The 23,062-nt window shown below is 39.7% G+C and overlaps 1 protein-coding gene across 1 annotated transcript; it reads left to right on the forward strand.

Moving 5' to 3' along the window:
• The first annotated feature begins 29 nt into the window (after positions 1-29).
• Positions 30-22,890, forward strand: rexo1 (REX1, RNA exonuclease 1 homolog). Its single transcript, XM_061738786.1, has 16 exons — positions 30-325; positions 4,177-6,008; positions 6,089-6,190; positions 11,382-11,592; positions 11,675-11,823; positions 13,618-13,755; positions 13,850-13,973; positions 14,167-14,292; positions 15,486-15,626; positions 15,726-15,839; positions 15,936-16,009; positions 18,419-18,529; positions 18,719-18,834; positions 18,915-19,053; positions 19,958-20,078; positions 21,690-22,890. Exons 1-16 carry the CDS (start codon positions 145-147, stop codon positions 21,776-21,778), a joined length of 3,768 nt encoding a protein of 1,255 aa, XP_061594770.1. The 5' UTR covers positions 30-144; the 3' UTR covers positions 21,779-22,890.
• The last annotated feature ends 172 nt before the right edge of the window (positions 22,891-23,062 follow it).

The following is a 23,062-nucleotide window of genomic DNA, read 5'->3' on the forward strand; positions in this document are numbered from 1 at the left end:
CGCTCTCGTTCAGTCCAACATGGCGCCGCAGGGACGTTGTTATTGTTCCGTCGCTCCTTGAAGAGTCGCAGTTTTCCTCAAAACCCAGGCTTCATAAAACCCCGAGGGGCGTCCCAGCGGGCATGCTAGCACCAGCTGGACACAATGTTGCGGTCCACCGGCTTCTTCCGCGGGATTGACTGCCCGTTTCTCGACGACGGGAAAGGTGTTGGAAATGGGTGTAACAGACCTCACTGTCACTTCAGGCACAGCCGGCAGAGACTCTCCTCCTGCGGGGCTGCTGCAGACAGCAGGACCCCCAGAGACCTCCACCCCGGACACAAAGGTGCTGTTCTTCATGAATACACACTTCAGGGGGGGGATGCTGGGTCTGAACCCGAGGATGTTGGGGGGAGAAATGATGCGGGGGGTGGGGGAGAAAACATGTCTAAACTTGTAACAGCCTGAATAAATGTTCAGTTTAAGTTTCCCTGCGATATTCAAAGTAGTGCGATGTAAGGCAAGGCAAGGCAAGTTTATTTATATAGCCCAATTCAACACAAGGTAAATCAAAGTGCTTTACATCAACATTAAAAGCGGCAAGACATAAACAGTAAATAGCATTGAATAAAATTATGAATAAGATAAAAGTAAAATAATAAAAAGCACAAGCTGCTCCGCAGACCTAATTGTCCATTGCAGGGCACATGTTTTAAAGTGTCTTTTATAAATCTGTACATCTTCCCTGAATGTGAAGATCTGTCCCCTTAAATCACAAAACTTGTATTATATGCACCAAAAAAAGGATTGAGCATGTTTGACACGGACATTAAATAAGGATGGGGGCTTGAATAAATATTCAGTTTAAGTTTCCTACAACGTTCAAAGTAGTGTAATGTACATTTATTCTCACATGGATGATGTAAACAGAGATGGAGCTGGTGAGTATGAAGCATAATTAAGTATACATTTTGCTTTGGGAACATGGGAATGATGAAACTGCTTTCCTCCACTGGAGGAAAATTAATCCTCAAAGAGCCTCCTTTAATGATAAAGTAAAGAAATGCCAAGCTGCTTATAATTTCTTCTCAAGAAAAGCCTAAACCTCACTCATCTGATCTGATTTACAGCCTAATATGTTTTTAAGTGCCTGTTATAATTCTGTACATCTTCCCTCAATGTGAAAATGTGTCCCCCTAAATCACGAATGATTTCAGTTGCTGCTGAAAACGTGTCTAAACTAAATGTTCAGTTTGAATTTCCCTGCAATATTCAAAGTAGTGCAATGTACGTTTATTCTCACCTGGATTGTATAAACAGAGATGGAGTTGGCAAGTATGAAGCATAATTAAGTACAGTATACATTTTTCTTTGGGAACATGGGAATGATGAAAATTAGTCCTCAAATTAGTCCTTTAATGATAGAAAAGTAAAGAAATGCCAAGCTGCCTATCATTTCTTCTCAAGAAAAGCCTGCACCTCACTCATCTGGTTTGATATGTTTTAGTGCCTGTTTATAAATCTGTACACCTTCCCTCAATTTGAAGATCTGTCTCATTAAATCACAAACGTTTATTATATGCACACCAAAAAAGGGGAATTATTGAGCATACTTGACACAGACATAATTAAGTACATCAAAAAAGTCTGTACGGATCAAATGTAAAAATAAGCACTTCCTCCTTTTATTATAAGTAGGTGTCATATTGTTTAGCTACTTTTGAAATACTGCTATAATTCTTCTATCTTTCTTCAGTTTCTCAGTGAAGGGGGGAGAGAGCGTGTCTAAACTTGTAACAGCAAACAGCCTGAATAAATGTTCAGTTTAGGTTTCCCTGCGATATGCAAAGTAGTGCGATGTACGTTTATTCTCACCTGGATGACGTAAACAGAGATGGAGTATGAAACATAACTAAGTATACATTTTGCATTGGGAACATGGGAATGATGAAAATTAGTCCTCAAAGACCCTCCTTTAATGATAAAGTAAAGAAATGCCAAGCTGCTTATCATTTCTTCTCAAGAAAAGCCTAAACCTCACTCATCTGGTCTGATTTACAGCCTAATATGTTTTTAAGTGCCTGTTATAATTCTGTACATCTTCCCTCAATGTGAAAATGTGTCCCCCTAAATCACGAATGATTTCAGTTGCTGCTGAAAACGTGTCGAAACTTGAATCAATGTTCAGTTTAAATTTCCCTACGATATTCAAAGTAGTGTGATGTACATTTATTCTCACCTGGATGACGTAAAAAGAGATCGAGCTAGCAGGTATAAAGCATAATAGAGTATACATTTTGCTTTGGGAACATGGGAATGATGAAACTACTTTCCTCCACTGGAGGAAAATTAGTCCTCAAAGACCCTCCTGTAATGATAAAGTAAATAAATGCCAAGCTGGCAGCTGCTTATAATTTCTTCTCAAGACAAGCCTATACGTCACTCATCTGGTCTGATTTACAGCCTAATATGTTTTTAAGTGCCTGTTATAATTCTGTACATCTTCCCTCAATGTGAAAATGTGTCCCCCTAAATCACGAATGATTTTAGTTGCTGCTGAAAACGTGTCTAAACTAAATGTTCAGTTTAAATTTCCCTGCGATATTCAAAGTAGTGCAATGTACGTTTATTCTCACCTGGATGATGTAAACAGAGATGGAGTTGGCAAGTATGAAGCATAATTAAGTACAGTACACATTTTTCTTTGGGAACATGGGAATGATGAAAATTAGTCCTCAAATTAGTCCTTTAATGATAGAAAAGTAAAGAAATGCCAAGCTGCTTATATTTCTTATCAAGAAAACCCTACACCTCACTCATCTGGTCTGATTTACAGTCTGATATGTTTTAGTGCCTGTTATAAATCTGTACATCTTCCCTCAATGTGAAGATCTGTCCCCTTAAACCACAAACGTTTATTATATGCACACCAAAAAAGGGGAATTATTGAGCATACTTGACACAGAAATAATTAAGTACATAAAACAAGACTGTACGGATCAAATGTAAAAATAAGCACTTCCTCCTTTTATTATAAGTAGGTGTCATATTGTTTAGCCACTTTTGAAATACTGCTGTATTTCTTCGATCTTTCTACAGTTTCTCAGTACTTTCAGTCGTGTGTCCTGTTTTATTGAGGATGACCTACCTGAGGTTTTGTCTGGAGTTCAGAGCAGCTCCTGTCCTCAGAAGTGCTTGATAGGGTTTGCAGGTGTGCTAATGAACATCAGGTCTGTGAATAGGTAGGATTATCACCCAGTTCATGCAGCTGTGGCCTTTGAAGACACACGCTTTAATTTGGCAGTAGGGCATCACAATCACCATCAATCTGCAGCATCTGTGATATGATGTTGTTACTGAAGTATTGTTCAATCACACCATCATACAACAGTTCCAACCCTCACAAAAGAACATAATTTGTCCTATTTCTAAGTCACAAATAAAGCTGATTTTAAGCTGATGGATTAAACTGAGCCTTCTTCTTCTTTATTTAGAGTAGTTATGGGTATTTTGCTAGTATTTTTACACTTATTTTTCGTCTCTGTGATCATTAATTGCTACTCTCTGACCTGTGGCCAAACTTTTGTCTTGTGGTGATTGAGCCCGATTTTATTGACAGTGAGACAATTTTTATGGACTTAACAGTACACACCAAAAGTTTGGACACACTTCCACATTTGTTTGAATGAGAAGGTGTCCAAAGTTTTGGTCTGTACTGTATGTCTAGTTCATGTTTGGATTTTTTTGTTTTGTTTTTATATCCCTTGTTACTTTTTTTTTCCTGTCATTTTTCAAATTTTCTCACGAAAAACTAAGCTACACTATATTTTAACTAATTCATCTCCGAAAAATCTGAGATATCGTTAAAGGCCACCTCGTTCTTATACCAACCGGAGTATCTGTACTCAAGTGTCTGTAAATATTGTGCTCTTTTTGTCTTTATTACCTCTGTGTAAGTACTACCTCTCTGGAAAGATGAGACGGGGCGGCATGGTGCTCAAGGGATGAAGTCAGTGGCTTAGTGCCGCCGTACAAACCAATACATCCTATTTCAGAAACATTTTGGAATTATCATGACAAAAACAAATGTTGTTTTGATCCATAACAATGTGGTCAATATTTAATCTGCCCATACTGATGCATTTGTATCCGGCAGCCGCATTAAAAGTTCCCGTTGTGTTTCCTGCATCCCTTCAGATCAAGGCTACGACCCCTTCAACCCAGAAGTGGTGAGGCCGCAGGATCAGCAGAATGGGAAGTCAGGAGACCTCACCGGTGCTCTGGAGATGGTCAACAAGGCCATCGAGCAGGCTCGCTGCGAGGTGGAGAGGGAGAAGAAGAAGCTCTCTCAGATCGGGGATGAACAATACACTCCCAGCGAGAGAACTAGTTCGTCTCGACCTGAAGCTGCGAAAAGTAAAACAGCAGCAGCAGCAGCTGGTTCCCACTTGGGCTACGATCCTGGGACTTATCAGATGACATCAAAAGGTTACAATCCGGCTCCAGGCTGCAGCAAGTACACCTTGGATTCAGACAATCAGGGGAACAATAATAACTCAATGGAATATATTCCTACTTCACTGAAAAAGTCTTCTGCTCGCGCGCAATTGCATCAACAACCCTCTCCTCCTCGCAGCCCAAAGTATTCGACCAGCACACCATCCTCCAAGTGCAAATACACTCTGGACAATTCAAAGCCCTCTACAGACATGGAGTACGACCCCCTGTCCAACTACGCTGCTGGAATCGCAGTGAAAAGCAAGAAGGACGAGGCTCATCAATCAGTTAAGACTAAGGGAAGTGTGGCACACAAACCACCGGGGACCGATAGGTCGGATTTGGAGTATGTTGTGGCCGTGAAAAAGCCGCAGCAGACGGGTGTAAACACAAAAAAGTACACCATCTCTGACTCTGACGGTGAGAGCTCTGGGACGGAGTACCGGCCCACCTCGCTCAGCAACCTCCAGCAGAGGAAAGCCAACACTGTGTCGGCTGCGAACGCTTTTGAGAAGGACAGGAGAGACAGGGCTGCGAGTGTGCTCGAGGCTTTGAAACGGAGGAGCAAAGAGATGTTGCTACCGGACTCAGACCTCCAGGAAGGCGATAGACAAAAAGACAACCTAGACAAGAAGAAAGCGGTTGATCAAACTAGTCACGAGAAAAGAGTGAAGCACGAGCGAGTGCACAAACTTGAAAATGAAATAAAGAAATCCTCCAGTAAGACTAGTAGTAAAAGTAAAGAGAAAGGGTTGGTGAAAAGCTCCAGCCAGGACGGCACAAAGAAAGAGAACAAGAGTAGCGGGAAGAAAGATGACAGGAAAGATGTGTTGAAGGTGAAAACTTCTGATAAAGTTCAGCGGGAAGGCAGAGATGAAAAGAGGGTTGATGGAAAGATTAAGACGGTGGAAAAAATGAAAAGAGACTTGAGCAGACAAGATAAAGATTCAAGGGAAAGCAAAAAACTGAAAACGTCAGACAGAGAAAAAGAAAGAGAGCACAGCAAATACAAAGAGCACCAACTCAAAAATGGTAAACTTGACAGTATTAGAAGAGAAAAAGACTTAAAGAAAATGAGTAAGAGCAGCTCGAGCAGCAGTAAAGGAAGTTCGGCTAACAGTAACAATAAAGTGAAGCAGAACTCCTCCAACGGGAAGAGACTCGAGGACAAAAAGCAGAATTTGAGCCACGTGGATCTGTTCGGGGACGAGAGTCCAGACGAGGCTGAGCGTTTGGAGATGGATTATGAGGACGAGGTAGAAGAAGTCCTGGTGAGGAAATCGGCCGACGCGTTAAAGAGGGGGCGTCTGAACAAGAGGAAGGCCTCGGAGCGGACCCCGTCGTCCTCGGAGGACGAGGCCGATAACACCGTGGACTACAGGACGGGTCCGGCCGTCGACGACGTGGATTTCTCCAGGTTTCAGGAGGATCTGGACTTTGATTCCGATCCCATGGAGGAGTGTTTGAGGATCTTCAACGAGTCCAAAGATGTGAAGTGGGAGGACAAAGGAAGGCAGGCGAAACAGGTTCAGGTGTGTTTTTAACGTTTTTACTCATTCATGCAATATTAGTTGTTGAGTTTGCATAGTTATGCTGTGTTGTGCCGTTTCAGTCTTCGAGGGATTCGGAGGAGGACAAAAGCACAGAAAGCACTTTAACAACTCTCTTCCCTGGTCAAAAGAAGAGAGTCTCCCATTTAGTTGCCAAAGGAAATGTAAGTTAACTTAGATTTCTTTGTTTCTTGATTCAAATAAAAACAAATATTTTGGAGCAGTGGAGTCTCACGCTTGTCAGTGATTTATCTCAATAATTCTGGTTAAATTACTGCCAACATTTGATTAAGCTGTGCCTGATGGGTTTAAATATCCAAAATGTCATCCAGGTTTCCCTACGCAAAGGCAACATTTCATTTCATTTCATTTTTATTTATTCCGATCATGGAAATATGCAAACAAAAGAAACAAACAAGTAAAATGACAACACAATCAAAAGCATATTCCATAACCAGAAAGGAGCAGGAAGAAGAAAATCTTATTATACCTGCCCCTCCCTCAAAACAAAATTGAACAATAATAACAGATGGTCTGCACAATTACTTAGTTAATATCACAAGGAAAGAAAAACAAAAAAAATCAAAGATAGATTGTCTCCATACGCGTATATTATACATTTTGACTATTTCATCCATACATTGCTATTTTTTTCTCTTTAAATTTCTTTTTAAACTGAAATATGTTTATACAGCCCTTTAAATCATAATGTAATGAATTCCATAACTTAATTCCAACAATTGAAACGCTCATCTGCTTTAAAGTTGTTCGGGCAAATAAATGTTTAAAATTAATTTTCTTCGACTATCTTCATTATTTGAACTGAAAGTAAATACCGGTATGTATTGTAAGTTTTCTGGTAATGCTTTACATTTAGCTGTGTACATGATTGTGAGTGTCTGTAACTTAACCAAATAATCGAGTTTCAGTAATCTTGATTCAAAAAAGAATCTTCAAGTATCTTGCGTTAAGTGAAATATCCACATCTAACTATGCAGAAAAATCTCAAAATTATTAATTTCAGAGGCTTTAATCATGAAATATGAGCCGACACCATTACTCAAAAAGACCAATTCATTGATTTACCAACCAGGAGGACACATTTTTACTTATTTTCCTCTTTAGGGGTTTCCACGGTAGGTCATTCATTTCCATCTCAGCGCGACTTCTGCATCCTCCTAAGCCAACTTCGTGTCCTCTTTTTCCACAAGTCCTCATTGTAAATGATAGTTGGTTTTCAGTGGATTTACCTGGAGAAGTGAAGGTTGAATAAATCCAGAAGTGTTTTCTTTAGTCTTCAGCTCCGTCTCTGTTACCCGTCTACCAATATATCGGTCCTCTTTATGTGCCCAAAGCAACTCAATCTATCCTCCCCTATGTTATCTTCAAGACCCAGGCTCTGATTGCCTCTGATTGCTGCTTCTTGATCATATCCGTCCTCTTTAGGCCTGTGTTGAAAAAATCGATTTCCCAATTCTAAATCGATTCTCATATTAATTCCTAAAAATCGATTCATATGTCTAAAGATCGATTTTTTTTTTTTTTTTTTATTTCTTTTATTCATTTATGTTTTTTTTTTTTTTTTTTTCATCATTACATTACAACTTTTGATTATTTTTTTGTTTATCCCCAAAAAAGGAATGTTTTGTTGGACACGAGAATAACTGGTGCCATGTTTTTGCCTTTAAATATGTTTAAAGGTATGAAAACATTAAAGTGTTAGGTTATAATTGCATAAATTGTCTATATTTCATTACTTTATATACTGTCTTGGGGTTTCATTTGCAAAAAATGCTAAAAACCAAATGCTCAAAAATTAAAAACCAAAATAGACCGAAAATGGAACAAATAAAAATGGAATGTAGGAAAAAATAAAACTGATTTCTTCCGTCTCTGTTCCCTCCCTGGATCTGTTTGGTAATTCTGACCCACATGATGTTTCTGAAAGCAGTTCTATCAGCATTCTGGGAGCTGATTGGTCCTTACAGCATCATTAGCTGCCAATACTTGCTGTTTAATCTCAATATAATACTAGTAGTAATATTTTGCATAACTACAGTCATATAATTCATACAACAGCTCAAAAAAACGTTTTAATAACACTAACCCAAATCAATATCGGAATCGAATCGAATCAGATCTTGATAATCGATTCTAAATCTTAAGAATCGGAATCGAATCGATTCTTGACATTTGAATTGATCCCCAGCCCTAGTCCTTTTGACGTCTTTGGTTTTGTCACCTCCCGCTCTGCTGGCTCTCTTGTCCATCCTGAGACCTGTTAGTCCAGCTACCATCCCCCTCACTGTCATGCTTCTCCTCTACTGCTTTAATACTTCAGACATCCTCACCCGATACCACAAGTCCTCCTTTGGTGTACTGAACGTACAAAATAAGATTTCTTTAACTCCACAAAGGCACAGAACAGTTATTACTGACCGTCCCTGAACTCCTCCATCAACATTCTTAAAGCAAACGGCGTCTGTCGTGTGTTTTCTTGGTCTGAAACTATACGACCTTGTTCCTGGGAACTGGCACTAGTACACTGTTCCTCAGGCACCCATTCACTCTCTAAGATATTGAACATTTCTAGTGAAATACCTCCTGGAGGTATAACTGCCTTATTGTCCTCCAAGCTGCTCTCACTTCAACTTTACTGACAGTTGATGCTTGATCTACAAGTGCTGCACCTCCACCTTTCTCTTTATTTCCTATTTTTCTCACAAATGCTTTTTGACCCTTTCCCCTTCTCTTAATTTCTATACACATTAACAACCTCTTATCCTTAATCAGCCTAACCTCTATGGAGCTAGAACAGTCTCATTATTCGCAAATGCACACACCGTTTCACAAATGCACAGGACAAGTTTCACAAATGCACAGAACAATTCACACGTGCGTAGGACAACATATACATACCGGTATGTATTTTTGATGCACACACAAATATAACCTGATTTACAAACTGATTGGTTGCAGATCCTTCTGCGTTAAAAAAAACGTATTTGTGGATCGAGTCACGTCAGGGGAGTCTCAAAAGTCACACGCAAATCCAGCGCAGCTCACAGACAAAAAAACGTTTGTAAATCAGGTTATATTTGTGTGTGCATCAAAAATACATTTATATATCTTGTCCTACACACGTGTGAATTGTTCTGTGCATTTGTGAAACTTGTCCTGTGCATTTGTGAAACGGTGTGTGCATTTGCGAATTATGAGACTGTTCTAGCTCCATAAACCTCCTGTACAATGTACATCTTTCCTATTTTGATTTCTCAGTCTTGCCATTTGGTGCAAATCTTTTGCTCTTTCCTTAGTGTTCAGCCTCTCGTACAACTCGTCGTAAGCATCGCGTTTAGCCTTCGGCACTTCACTCGTTGCTTTATATTGCGTCTCTTTTCACTCGTATCTACTTTGTCCCTCTCTCTTTTCATCCAGTTTCCTCTGGGCTTTCCCTTTTCTTCTCATACTCCCCCGAAACCTTGTCATTTCACACCGAGCTCCTAACTGTGTCTCTCACAACATTTGCTGTAGTTGCAGTTCCTCTCGACCCCCCCCCGGAGCCCGTCTGAGCTCATCCCTGAAATCCACACGGCAGCTTTCTCACCAAGCCTTTACTCCGTCCTCCACACCTCTCTGTCCTGCTGTCCACTTTCTTCACCTCTCTTCTTCTCTGCCAACCTCTTTTAACTGTTTTACCTTTGCACTTTCGTGCCATCGGTCATCCTACAAACCTCCCTACTCTGTCATCCTCTGATCCTCCTGTGTCTTAAAATACTTCGACCACCATCCATCCTTCCAGGTTTCTGTCATTAACATTATACTCGCCCTTCACCTCTTCATCTCCTTTGTTCCCTCCACCACCACTCTTTCACTTCATCCATTTAACTCTGTCACTTCTTTCTTCATGCTCACACACCGTGTGGTTCTCCCTTCACCCCCAGATCCATCTGCACATACTCTTCTTTCAGATCACCCCTTCCTCACCATTTTCCCCAGTATCCTCCTCCAGTGCTTCTACGCTTCCTGCTACCCCCCCCCCAGTTTCCTGGACGCAGGATATCTCTCCTTCTCTGCAGTATATCAGCTTGAAAAAAAAAATATTTTGAGCAATAGATTTAGGAGGAGGTATTGAGCCACTTACTCTCACTTACGTCAGATTTTTATAAGCTTTGAACAAACAGTAATCATACATGAGCTCTTTTCTCACATCACGCCCTGCTCTGGCACTTAAGTGTTTCAGTACACATTTGATTTCCGGAAGAAGCAACGCCGCTAACAAGGAAGTAAAAATTGAAAACAAGATATGAAATTATGAGAATCGGAGGCCGGGGGGTTTTCCAGTTAATCTGAGAGCCGGCAAAGATGATGTTACCCTGACCAGCTGACTTCATAGACGGCTTTTAATAAAAGAAAAGAAAAAAACAAACATGACATGACTCCCCGGGAACTGTTGACAAGTATTTGCAGCTCGTAGACGAGGAAATACAAACCGAAAGGGAATAGTTTATGCAGCGTCCACAGGAATGTACTTTACATGCAGATTAGGGCTGGGGATCGATTCAAATGTCAAGAATCGATTCGATTCGATTCCGATATTGATTTGGGTTAGTGTTATTAAAACTGTTTTTTGAGCTGTTGCATGAATTATATGACTGTAGTTATGCAAAATATTACTACTAGTATTATATTGAGATTAAACAGCAAGTATTGCAGCTAATGATGCTGTAAGGACCAATCAGCTCCCAGAATGCTGATAGAACTGCTTTCAGAAACATCATGTGGGTCAGAATTACCAAACAGATCCAGTGCAGCAAACAGAGACGGATGAAATCGGTTTTATTTTTTCCCACACTCCGTTTTTATTTGTTCCATTTTCGGTCTATTTTGGTTTTTAATTTTTGAGCATTTGGTTTTTAGCATTTTTTGCAAATGAAACCCCAAAACAGTATATATAGTAATGAAATATAGACAATTTATGCAATTATAACCTAACACTTTAATGTTTTTATACCTTTAAACATATTTAAAGGCAAAAATGTGTCCAACAAAAGACTCGTGTCCAACAAAACATTCCTTTTTTGGGGATAAACAAAAAAATAACCAAAAGTTGTAATGTAATGATGAAAAAAAATAAATAAATAAATTTAAAAAAAAAAATCGATCTTTAGACATATGAATCGATTTTTAGGAATTAATATGAGAATCGATTTAGAATTGGGAAATCGATTTTTTTCAATACTGGCCTAATGCAGATCAGCATGTTTATGAACTGTGACATCACCTAATCCTTCTTATTCCAGCATAACACTTTTCATAGGTGTTTACTATTTCATTTTCACCCCCTCCTCCCAGACTGATGCACCTTCAAAGCCCGTGGCCCGGCCTTGTAAGCGGCTCTCGGCCCAGGAGGTCTGCTACCAGCGGATGCAGATGGCGCAGCAGCAAGCCGCTCAGCTCTCTGCCTCGGTCAAAGCCGCCTCTCTGAGCCTGAGCCCCGGCTTTTCCGGGGAGAAGAAGAGGATAGCCCACCGTCCCAACCCGCAGACATCGACCTTTAAAACAAGTAAGAGTTCCTCTCAATTCCTATTGAACGTTCAACCGCTCTTAAATGTGCTTCTTTCTTTTAAAGTTCGAGTGTGTTGCAGGTCCTGTGGACGTTAGATCGACCACCAGTCAGGCGTTATCCCCCAGTCACAGTCTTCAGGCTGTCAAGGCCCAAACAACGGCTGGCATTCTGTCCAAGACCTCCTGCACGACCACGCAGAAACGGGTGGCACACAGGCCCACCATGAAGGTACTCAGAGCTCTCTGGCTGCGTTTTGTACGTCGGTTTATTATCTTGCATGCTCTTGTGTGCCTGTATGAATGTATGTAAAAATCCAGGCGGCGTTTCTATAGAGAGAAAATCAACTCAAAACATTAGTGTGTGCATATTATCGGATTTGTGCCTAGTACTAGATTTTGTGCGTATTATTTGTCCGTATGTTGTCCGTAACTTGCTCGAAGTTACGGACAAAACGATAATTACAAATTTAAAAAGCCTCCTACACACAAATCGTTAAATATGTGTGCACGAATCGCACAAAGCTATAGAAACGCACAAATGGTTTTGAGACTCTTTTCACGCCTCCAAGAAGCCTCACAGATTCATCCATACACGGTGCATTTAAGGACTGGTGGAAAGCTGGGTCATCTGAGTTTACGTCTGAGTCAAGTGTTATTCCCCTCGATACTTAGTTACCTACCCTAAGTAGGTAAATCTACTTCGGACCACCCAGTGTGGCCGGGTCCTTAAAAGGCTTAAATTAAATTTTTGCTAAAATAAGGCCTTTAAATGTCTTAAATTGTCCTAAATCTCAATCCAAGGGTCTTAATTTTAGAGGGAATGTATCCAGTCATCATTAAAGAGTTCATTTCATCGTTTTGAAGAGAATCTCCTGCGGAGGTTCTAAATCTGTGTTGCCAGGTTGAACAAGTTTCAGCCTAATTGGGCTGAAAAATATATGTTTGTGCTGCTTTTCCTGGTTTTTTACTAAATATTTAGGAGAAATTATTAACAAAAAAGTTTCCATTATGGCAGAGAAAAGTAGAAACTTAGACAATAAACTCACTGATATTTTATTTGCTTTAATCTACTCCACTTAATTGTTGTCTTTGTTTGGAGCGTGAACTTTTGTTGGGCTATTTAGTTGTGTTGTGAGGCTTGAAATTCATAACGCATTTAATAATTGACGGTTTTAACATAGAGAATGTATGATTTGGGCTGGTTTTTCATTATTTCGGTGGGTTTTACATTGCGTCTGGGCTAGATCTGGCAACCTCGACTTCAGCGCTTGATTTCTTAGTGACTTGTCTTTTTGGTCTTTAGATTTTGTTTAAAAATGGTATTAAAAAGTCTTAAATTTACCTCGGTCAAACCTGTAGTCACCCTGCCACTTTAGACCACCGTGATGCCCAGCCATTACCGTCTTCCTGCCTCCAGATTTGACTGTCAGTTTTTCCCAGCCAAAGAACTAGTCCACCACCTAATGGTCGTAGCTTTAAAACATCTTATTACATTTGTAAGGCTCATAAATGCACATCTGTCCATATAAGGAATTATGGACTATTACAAAGTAAAGGTGTTATAACCACGGGGTGCTGAGATATAGGTCACTACGTATCGAGGGAAATAACGCTCGACTCAGATCAAGGTTTAGATGACCCAGCTTTCCACCAGTCCTTAAACGCACCATGTATGGACGAATCTGTGAGGCTTCTTGGAGGTGTGAAAAGAGTCTCAAAACCATTTCTAAAGCTTTGTGCGATTCGTGCACGCGTATTTAAGGATTTGTGTGTGTAGGAGGCTTTTTGAATTCGTAATTATCATTTTGTCCGTAACTTTGAACAAGTTACGCACAAATCAGTTAGTACGCACACACAAATGTTTTGAGTCGATTTTCTCTCCATTCGTTTCCCTTTTCTGTACGTTTGGTGTCTTTTGTCTGCTCAGTCCTGCAGAACATCGAAGCTGACTCGACTGCCAGGTGCATCAGCAACATCTATTTCATGTCTCTCTTCTTTTCTGGGCGTCTATTCTTTATTTTAGAGCTCGTCAATGGCGCGTCCTGTCATCCCCTCTGAGTTCGGGGCCAAAGTTCCCACCAACGTCCGCCAGCGCTACCTCAACGCTTTCATCGACGAATGCCTCAAGTTTTGCCCATCAGAGGAAGCGGCCTACCATACGGTACGAACCACGTCTTGACCCGAACCTGAACCTGCTGTCAGAGTGTGATTTTCCCCCCCATCAAAAATACTCTGGTGTCTCACTCGTGTTTCAGGGGCTTGATGAGGAGAAGATGGTGTACGACCGCAGTAGCAGTAAGAACATCTACCTCAACGTAGCCGTCAACACGCTGAAGAAACTCCGGAACAAGACCACCTCCTGTCCGCCAGCCGCCTCCAGTACGTCTACGGCTCAAAGATTCAGTGCTTTTGGTTTCGTGCATGTTGCATAACACGTCCATGTTTGCAAAAATACATCTGAAACTAATAGTTTTGGTTCGTGATACTATAAGGTCACGTTCGGATGAACAGGATTATGTCGTGGGGATTTCTGGGGGTCAGATTGTTGTCAGCGTGTTTTTGTTTCCTGCAGAGCAACCTGGGTTAGCAGCTAAAAGGAGACCACAGTCCCACGAGGAGGTTCTGGGGGGTCGTCTCGCTGCCACGACCAGTTTCACCATGAACAGGTCGGGTAAACATCTGGAGGAGAAGCTCACCGGTGAGAAACGAGTCGCCTATCGTGGCGTTTAACCGTAGCGAGAGGAGAGGCATGTTTCATTTCTGTTTCCCTGAAAAAGTTAGGGAAACGATTCTTTCCTCATGCTGTTGTTTGATGACAGAGAAATGCAGATGATACCCTTTTTTTTTTCCCAACAATATCTTTATTTGTTTTTCAAAATCTTTCCAATGACACTAAAGTGAGAGTGCTCTTACATAAAAGGAAACATCAAGGGCCGCTGAATTACTGTCCAGCAATCGAATCATATTTCTTACAACTCAGATATTTATAAGATATCTTAAAGCAACACTCAATTTAGGTTTAAATGAGAAAAGGAAAGAGAAAAAAAAGAAAAAATAAATAAATAAAACCCCAAACAAAACAAAAAAGTAGATGATACCCTTTTAATAAAAATGAAAAACAAAAGAAAACTAAAAAACACATGGAGATCTACAGTGCCAGTGAAACCGTTCAAACAGCCATGTGACCAGCTCCGGGTCCTGTTTACCTCATATTACCTGTCCCATGACCGGACGCCAGGGGGCTGTTTACTAGACTAGAGAGGACTGTTGACTTTCACTGTGTAAACGGAAATGAAGCCATAAATTCTTTATAAACTCAATGAGACAAACACTTTTTTGTTTTTTTTTAATGTGTTTAGTTTTCTAAAGGCCGTTTATTTTTAACCCTTTTATCAAAATGAGAGATGGAGAAACACTCAGAACAGCTGCATGAATAAAAAAATGCTTCATGTATGCAGCTGCTACTGGCAGTAATGACTACTATAAAAAAAAAAGTCTTATGACCACTATTTCATTTTAATTTGATAATTCTTTTTGTTGAAAAAGACATTTTTAGGTTTCTTAAATACCTGACATGTTTCGGCGATTCCTTTCGCTTTCATCAGAGTCACAAGATGGTGTTTGTGTGACCCGTCATTTATCAGCTGATGTTAAAAGGAGGCGTGACTCACCTGTCGAAAGGAATCGTCGAAACATGTCAGGTATTTTAAAAAAAGCTAAAAATGTCTTGTCCGACAAAAAGAATTAGCAAATTAAATCGTAAAAGCCGTGGACAAAATGAGTGTTGCTGTCAGAACATTTATCATCGACCTCTGCCCCGACGGTCGTTATCCAGCGTTTGTTTGCGTTTGAGTTCAAAGTCGCCGTTGTGGTGCGTCTGTGTGCCTTCAGGAGCCACGCTGTACAGGAAGCTGAAGGCGTACCTGATGACGGACGAGCAGCTCCAGGAGCACGGATACCCCAGGATGAACCCGGAGGCCCCGGGCAAGGCCGTCATTCACAACGTCCCAGAGAAGAAGGCCGTCACCGACCGTGAGTGGCTCTAAGGACACGATGCAGTTAATATAAACCAGACTCAGCGGTTCATTTTCAGTGGAAGAAATCTTGTAATTTTATTTTTTTCTTTCGTAGAATTCGCCAAGATATGCTGTCGATGTGGTGCAGAGTATAAAATCAACGTCAATGGCAACTGTGTAAGGAAAGAGGAATGCAGTTTTCACTGGGGGCGTTTACGCAGACATAAAGGTGAAGGTTTCTCTTCTTTTTCTTTTTTTTTTCTTTTTTTTTTTTGATTTACTTCCACCTCGTTCTGACTTGTTGGTTTCCGTCTCCCCTTGCCAGTCGCTGGAGGCTGGGAGACGTCGTACAACTGCTGCTCCGCTGCCGTGGGCGGTCCTGGGTGCCAAATTTCCAAGGTATCATCATCTTGTGTGGGACTTTTATCGCCTGCTGGTGTGGAGAAAAGGCCATTAATGTCATGTCCTATTTGGATCAATATTATCCGGACTCCCTTTTTCAGACACAGTATTTAAAAAACCTGCACTATAGTACTATATCTACTATATCTGTCTTCAGAGAAGCAGGTACTTTTCACTCAGGAGTCGCAGGTGTGACAACATCAACCACAAAATAAATGCAGAGATTTGTTTTTTTTTTTTTTTTTAAGATTTATTTTTATTAACAAAAGCTATTACAGGTTATTTACAGTGAATAGCAAGCAGCTACAGTTTTCTGTGTTGAAAATCATATTTTACAGCCAGAAAATTCCCAAATGTATAACCTTATAGATACAAGGCTTTTTGAACATTGGAAGATAAAACAAGGAGAAAATAAAACAAGACACAACAAAAATATTACACAAATATTTCCCATCCCACCCACCACCCTTGTATGTCTCCTTTCACTTATGTACCTACACAATCTATAAATACAGTTTATACATACACCCCTCTGTACAAATTGAATGAATGAATGAATGATTGAATGCATTTATTTCAGACAATTACCACAAATGTGATTGGTAAACAGTATTTACAAAAGAACAATCCCAAACAACATAAACATGTTCACCAGTATTAGCTCGTCGTCACAGTATTCATATATACATTTGTACATAATAGAAAAATAATATAAACAAATATTCCAATGGAATAAACTTGTAAGTATTTATAACTTCAGATATGACATTGATTGAAGCAAATTGTCTGAAAAGTGGCATGAAAAAGCTAAACTTATTTATTCATACCCTTTCTCCCTCTAATTGCCCTTATAGTAACCTTCCTGTTTGATTTTTATACTTATATACAAAATTCACAAAAAATAATTAAATACATACATACCCACACATACGCATACAGACACATATATACATGAACACCAGCACCGTCGTATAGGAGGGAAAGGTGGTGACAATTATAGGTTGGGTCCACACACGGCCCCCAGTAACCTATGAAAAAAATGATTATGCATACATAATACATAATATATACTCATACTAATGAATCCAAATTCAAACAGAGCCTCCAGTCACACAATATTCTCTTATTTTAATCATTTCGATAATTCCCTTTGCCCTTACCCTTCTTAAATAATAAGAGCAGCAGAGCAGGGGCCCACAAACCAAACTGTATTCAAACATTTATATCCATCTAAACCAGTACAGTACTCACAACAGACATGTCCATGAGGAAGTTATACAATAGGAACCAGCAGAGGGCTAATTTAAGCCGGTCCGGGAAGACTCACATCTCCCCGGTAAGCCAAGTCCAGAGGGGGGAGCATAACTGTGAAGAGGCCCCAGATTTCTAAAGGGCTGTCTGCTTCCCTCTAACGTCATATAGGATCTATTCAGGTGTGTAGTAAGACACAAGCTCATTAAAAATTCTGAGATTTTTAAGTTGAATTACATTTGGATCTTTCTTGAGACGCTGAAATGACGTTTCACTCGTTTTGGCGACTTTTCCTGCACTAAAGTCGTCACCACAACTGGTACTGTTCAGTAAAAGTCCACCGTATATATTACATGGATGGTTACGATTTTTTATACAGATGATATTTATTGGGTTTTTCTTGTGTCTCAGGTTTATATACCGACAGAAATCAGCAAATCAATCCTCTTTATTTTTATAGTGCTTTTCACAGATAAAAAGTACATTAGTACAGTACACAGTAGTAAAAAAAGGTGAACTGTACAAAAATATTTATAAGAAGATCTCAGGACGGATAAAAAGGACCTTAAGTGTACGAGCTGAGGAATGAGGAGTTAATTGATCCCAAATATATTTATGGGGCTCTGCCATGAAAATCTCTAAAAGACAGGATTAAAAATTTTAAATTGAATACATTGTTTAACGGGTAAAGAAGATAAAACCGGGCACCTGTTAAAGAATAATCTAGTCTAGGAAAAGATAAAAACACAAAATCATCTTTTTTTTTTACCATTTCCCTTGAAAGCCTCTCCAAGGACGGCTGCAGGTTTTTTATGCTCGACTGGACCCGAGGTGTTGTTTGAAACTTGTGGATGAGCCCTGACAGTTAAAACTCGTGATTCGCATGATGGGATCACTATCGGCTCGTCCTCAAGGTTCACGCAGCTCTGCTACTGGTCCGCTAATCTGCACCAGATGTGTTGGAGCAGAGACTTTAGTCCTTTACCTTGTTAATTGTGTAAAAGTAACTATGCAAATTATATTTCAAGGGGTTTCCAATGTCAGTCTTTACTGGGGATGACTTACCTTCGATGTACTGAAAATGAAAAACATTCAGTATAAATACTTTCGGTTAAATTTTTACTGTCGGCCTGAAAATGCTTCACTTTCCCGCAGCAACACGTGCAGGACGGGCGTAAAGAGTCACTAGACGGCTTTGTCTCGACGTTCGACAAAGGTCTGCCACCGGACGGAAACGGGGGAGTGTTTGCTTTGGACTGTGAGATGGTGAGTCAGATATTTTACGGTGCCGAAGCACCCCAGCGAAAATACCCAAAATGCCTCTTGAGCCTTCATTTGGTGTTTGTTTAGTTTTAGATTTGGTTGATTGCAGTCTGGTGGAAGAGGGCTTCACATCGTGCTCATTGTTTTCTTTTGTGTGTGTTTCACTTCTCTTTTGTTCGCTTGTGGAAACAGTGTTACACAAAACAAGGACTGGAGCTGACGAGGGTTACGGTGATCGACTCCGAGATGAAAGTCATCTACGACACGTTTGTGAAACCCATGAGCAAAGTGGTCGACTACAACACGCGGTGAGTTCAGGGTGGCATCAGATCATTGTCCAGCTGCAGTAGCAGTCTTTTAACATGTTTGACGTGTACTTGTTGCACAGGTTTTCAGGTGTGACTGAGGAAGACTTGGAGAACACCACCATCACCATGAGAGATGTTCAGGCTGTGCTGCTCAGCATGTTCAGCAGTGAATCCATCCTCATGGGACACAGCCTGGAGAGCGATCTCCTCGCTCTGAAGGTGAGCTTCGTCATCTTCTGCACGCTTAGAAACTCTTCATGCGCTTAAAATTACTTCACCTCATGAGTACCGTTAATCTGCCTGTTTTTCTGTGGTAACCAGCACTCGAGTTGTAAAATAAATCAGGGGGGATGGTGGATTTTATCATATGGGGACAGATAATTTGTGCTGATTACAAATAATATAATATACCGTATTACAAATAATAGCACTGACCAAAACACCTGCAGAAATATTGCAGGAATGACATAGCAGCAGTTAAATGCAGCCTTCTGTAAGCTTTAAATATCCACTGGGCTTACATCAAATACATCAAAACACAACAATAAAAAACAGTTTTCTGAACTTATCAATATGACTCTGTCCTTCACAGGATAAGTAAAATGGATCACTGCTAAAACTCCAAATCTTAACAAGAATATTTGTCTTATTTCTAGTTAAAATGTCTCATTTTAGTAAAGAAATCTCATTACACTAAAAACAAGACTCATCACTGGAAAAAACAACAATTTTCACCGGTTTCAAGTAGATTTTCACTTAAAATAAGTACCGTAGAAAAATCTGCCAGTGGAACCAGATTTTTTTGCTTGTAATGAGAAGATAAATCTTGTCCCACTGGCAGATTTTCCTACTTATTTCAAGTGAAAATTTACTTGAAACAGGTGAAAATTGTCAAATAAGTTATTTTTCTGGTGTTATTTTTCTGGTGATGACTTTAAATGTTGAAATAGCAGTAAAACCACATTCATTGATGAAATTACATAATGGATGGAAAGGGGGGATGGCAGTTTTACAGGGGGGATGATTTTGACTGTTTTTTAATTCAGGGGGGATGCCATCCCCCCTCATCCCCCCTCAACTCCAGTACTGGTGGTAACGTACAAAATGTGACTCTTGATTCCAGCTCATCCACAGCACGGTAGTCGACACGGCCATCGTGTTTCCTCACCGCCTCGGTTTGCCCTACAAGCGGGCTTTGAAGAACCTCATGGCCGATCACCTCAAACGCATCATCCAGGACAATGGTGAGAGAAAGCGGCGCACGTGCACTTTTGTTTTTGCAAGATATTTAATCTTGTTTCATACATTTTTTTATGCTGGTGTATTAGTTACCACTCAGTTAAGGATGGAAAAACCCAAATGGCCACTAAAACAAAAAAACAATAAATGAAACAATGAAACTGGCCTGGACAAATGAGTTGCTACCCTGAACTCTTTTGAGTCAGTGGAGTCTTCCTCGGTTGTCCACTTTGCTTCTAACAGCGATGGATTGTGTGAATCTGACACTGATGTACCTTGACCTTGGAGTTAACCTTGACTCTTCTATTAGCCACATCCAGGGAAATCGGCTACGGCCCCTAAATGTGGACCCCAAACGTCCGAATGAAATGTAAAACCAAGCTGCTTGGAGATGGTGTTATAGTCTTCATCTTGAACCTGCTTGCCTATAATCTTCATGGTCTCCTCAGACAAACCTCTCCTTTGCTTTCACATGCTCAATGTGATAAACACCATGATGACTTTTAACCCTTTAAGTAGCCAGACTGACTGCAAGATTAAAGACGCCGGTGAGATGATTAGAGGACATAACTTTAGTTTAATATTGTCACTGTGGTCAAATTATTTCCAATATTTTCTATGGGTTCCAATTAATATGTTCAGAAAAATTAAATTATTATGTTCAAACAAAATTCAAAAGAAATGTCTGATTTTCTTAAATTAATTTTCAGCAAATTATTATTTATTATTTTGTCAGTTTCATTAATTACTAAGGAAAAATGCCAATAAATAAATATTTATAATCCCAAAATTATAACCCTGCATGAATACATGTATTGCTCTTGTGAAAGTAAAGTTTAAATTAACTCTAAACCAGAATTACAGATATGCTGAAATCTCAAGGATTTCCATTTAAGATGAAGAGTTGTGTACATCAGTGCGAGTCATTTTATTACATCCATAAATAATAAACGACTATAAATGAATACATAAATGTGAACGTCAAAGGGGCTCCAGAGATGGACCATTATCTTAGATTTGTGTGGGTTTTATCTGCTACTGACACTTTTTTGCAGCTTAAACATTTTTCATTTGGTTGCAGTTCCTCGAGTCACCAGCAGGTGTCTCTGCTGTGGAGGATTTTACTACTGAAACGCCTTAAAACATAAGACCCCTTCTTCTGACCTGAAACACTGATTTATGATAAAGCTTTCCTTGCACTTAAACATTTATTAAGATACATCTGTCTTTTGGAATTGATTTAGCTTTTACTTACTATACAAATTTTACAATTACTGCACAGATGCGAATTTGGAGACCTCTGAAGTTTGTTCATTATACTTGAGGTCTTACATGTTGTGTAATGTTAGGTGCTACATTTTCACATAAAGCAGGAATTCAGGCAGTTTTTTTAAGTTACCTAGTCCTGGTGTTGCTTTTTTTTTCTCAAATGAAATAAAAATGTCTAACAGAACTTTGACACTCTCCAGGTTGCCCTGTATTCCTCTCAGTGGATCAGCGGCCATTTATAATCTCATCTCAAGAATAACCTACACTGATTCTTCTTCTCTTTTTCTTCTTCTCTGCTGAAAATTAAGAATATATCAAATAAAAAAATACTGTGCTTGTGTCTCCAGTGGAGGGCCACGACTCCAGTGAAGATGCGTCTGCCTGCATGGAGCTGATGATGTGGAAGATTAAGGAGGATGCAAAGGTCAAAAGATGACCTCGGACTTCCCCGTTCTGCATTCAGCAGTTGGACTTCCTGCTTACGTGTTGGTTGCAGCGAGACACAAAAGTTCAAAAGGAGGCAAGCACTTGTTATCAGAGAGCTTAGGTCAGAAACACAGAGGTAAGAGTCGGGTGGTTCAGAGCAGCCAGACAATAACAAGCGTGAGAGGAGAGAAACGTCGTTTATCAATGAAGAGAGCTATCAGCGCCTTAAAAGCAATAGGAAATCTAAATTAACAATGTTTTTCATTTGTTTATTGATACTTTCTAAATTATGTTTGCTAAGAGGTATTTCTGTTTATTTGAGTGTTGTCTTTAAGGCCTCAAACTTACTCATGAGTAAAACCTTTCTATGGAAGAACTACTTAAAAAGCAGGGCGGTCGTCTGCTGAACATTGATAGATATATCCACGGTGGGCTGTACGTTAAGCCTGACTTGCACTATAAAAGATTGCTCTTGTTCAGGGCCCAAGTCCGAGTACCTCGTGTGTTGTGATGCATTCACATGTAACCACAAACTTCTATTTAGTTATACTGAAACCTATTGATTATATTAGTCTGTCAAGCACTGCTTTGTAAAATGCACATGTGTTTTTTTCCACTTGCACCTAGGTTTTTGTCACTGATGTGCTATTTTTGTGGCCGTTCTTATCGATTTTCTAGTTAGGCTCTCAAACATGAAAAAAAAAGAAATCCTTTAATACTTGATTATATATTAAAAAAAAAGACCCTCAGCTACTACCTACCGGTATTTTTTTTTCTTTTCTTTTTTTTTGTAAAGCATAACTATTGAAAATTCGGATTACAGCCACCGCGGTCTCTGTGTTACGTGCAGTGATTAAAACAAGACTACAGGAAGCTTTGTGATGGCAGAAATTATGTTATTCCTCCATAAAATAACAAAAAATAGATTCAGTATTTTTTTTATTTTTTTTTCAGGGCCCACTTATTAATTGCAAATGGTTATGAGCTAACCTGTGCTATTTTACGTTGACAATGACTGAAAATAGACCACACACATGTACATATGTTGGAAGCAGTTTCCTTTGTATTTCTTTTATTTTTTTTTCAGTTGTTTATCTTTTTCTATTAAAAAGAAAAAATTAATTATGACAAAAATGTTGTTCTGTTTTCACATCATACCTCATTTCCTTCAAAAGCCTCCTCATCCTGTGACGTAAGTTGTTAGTGTGGGTCTAAATTAGGGCTGGGTATCGATTCAAATGTCAAGAATCGATTCAATTCCGATTCTTAAGATTCAGAATCGATTATCAGGATT

The sequence above is a fragment of the Cololabis saira genome, chromosome 13 (genome assembly GCF_033807715.1).
Source record: "Cololabis saira isolate AMF1-May2022 chromosome 13, fColSai1.1, whole genome shotgun sequence".
Classification (NCBI taxonomy): Eukaryota; Metazoa; Chordata; class Actinopteri; order Beloniformes; family Belonidae; genus Cololabis; species Cololabis saira.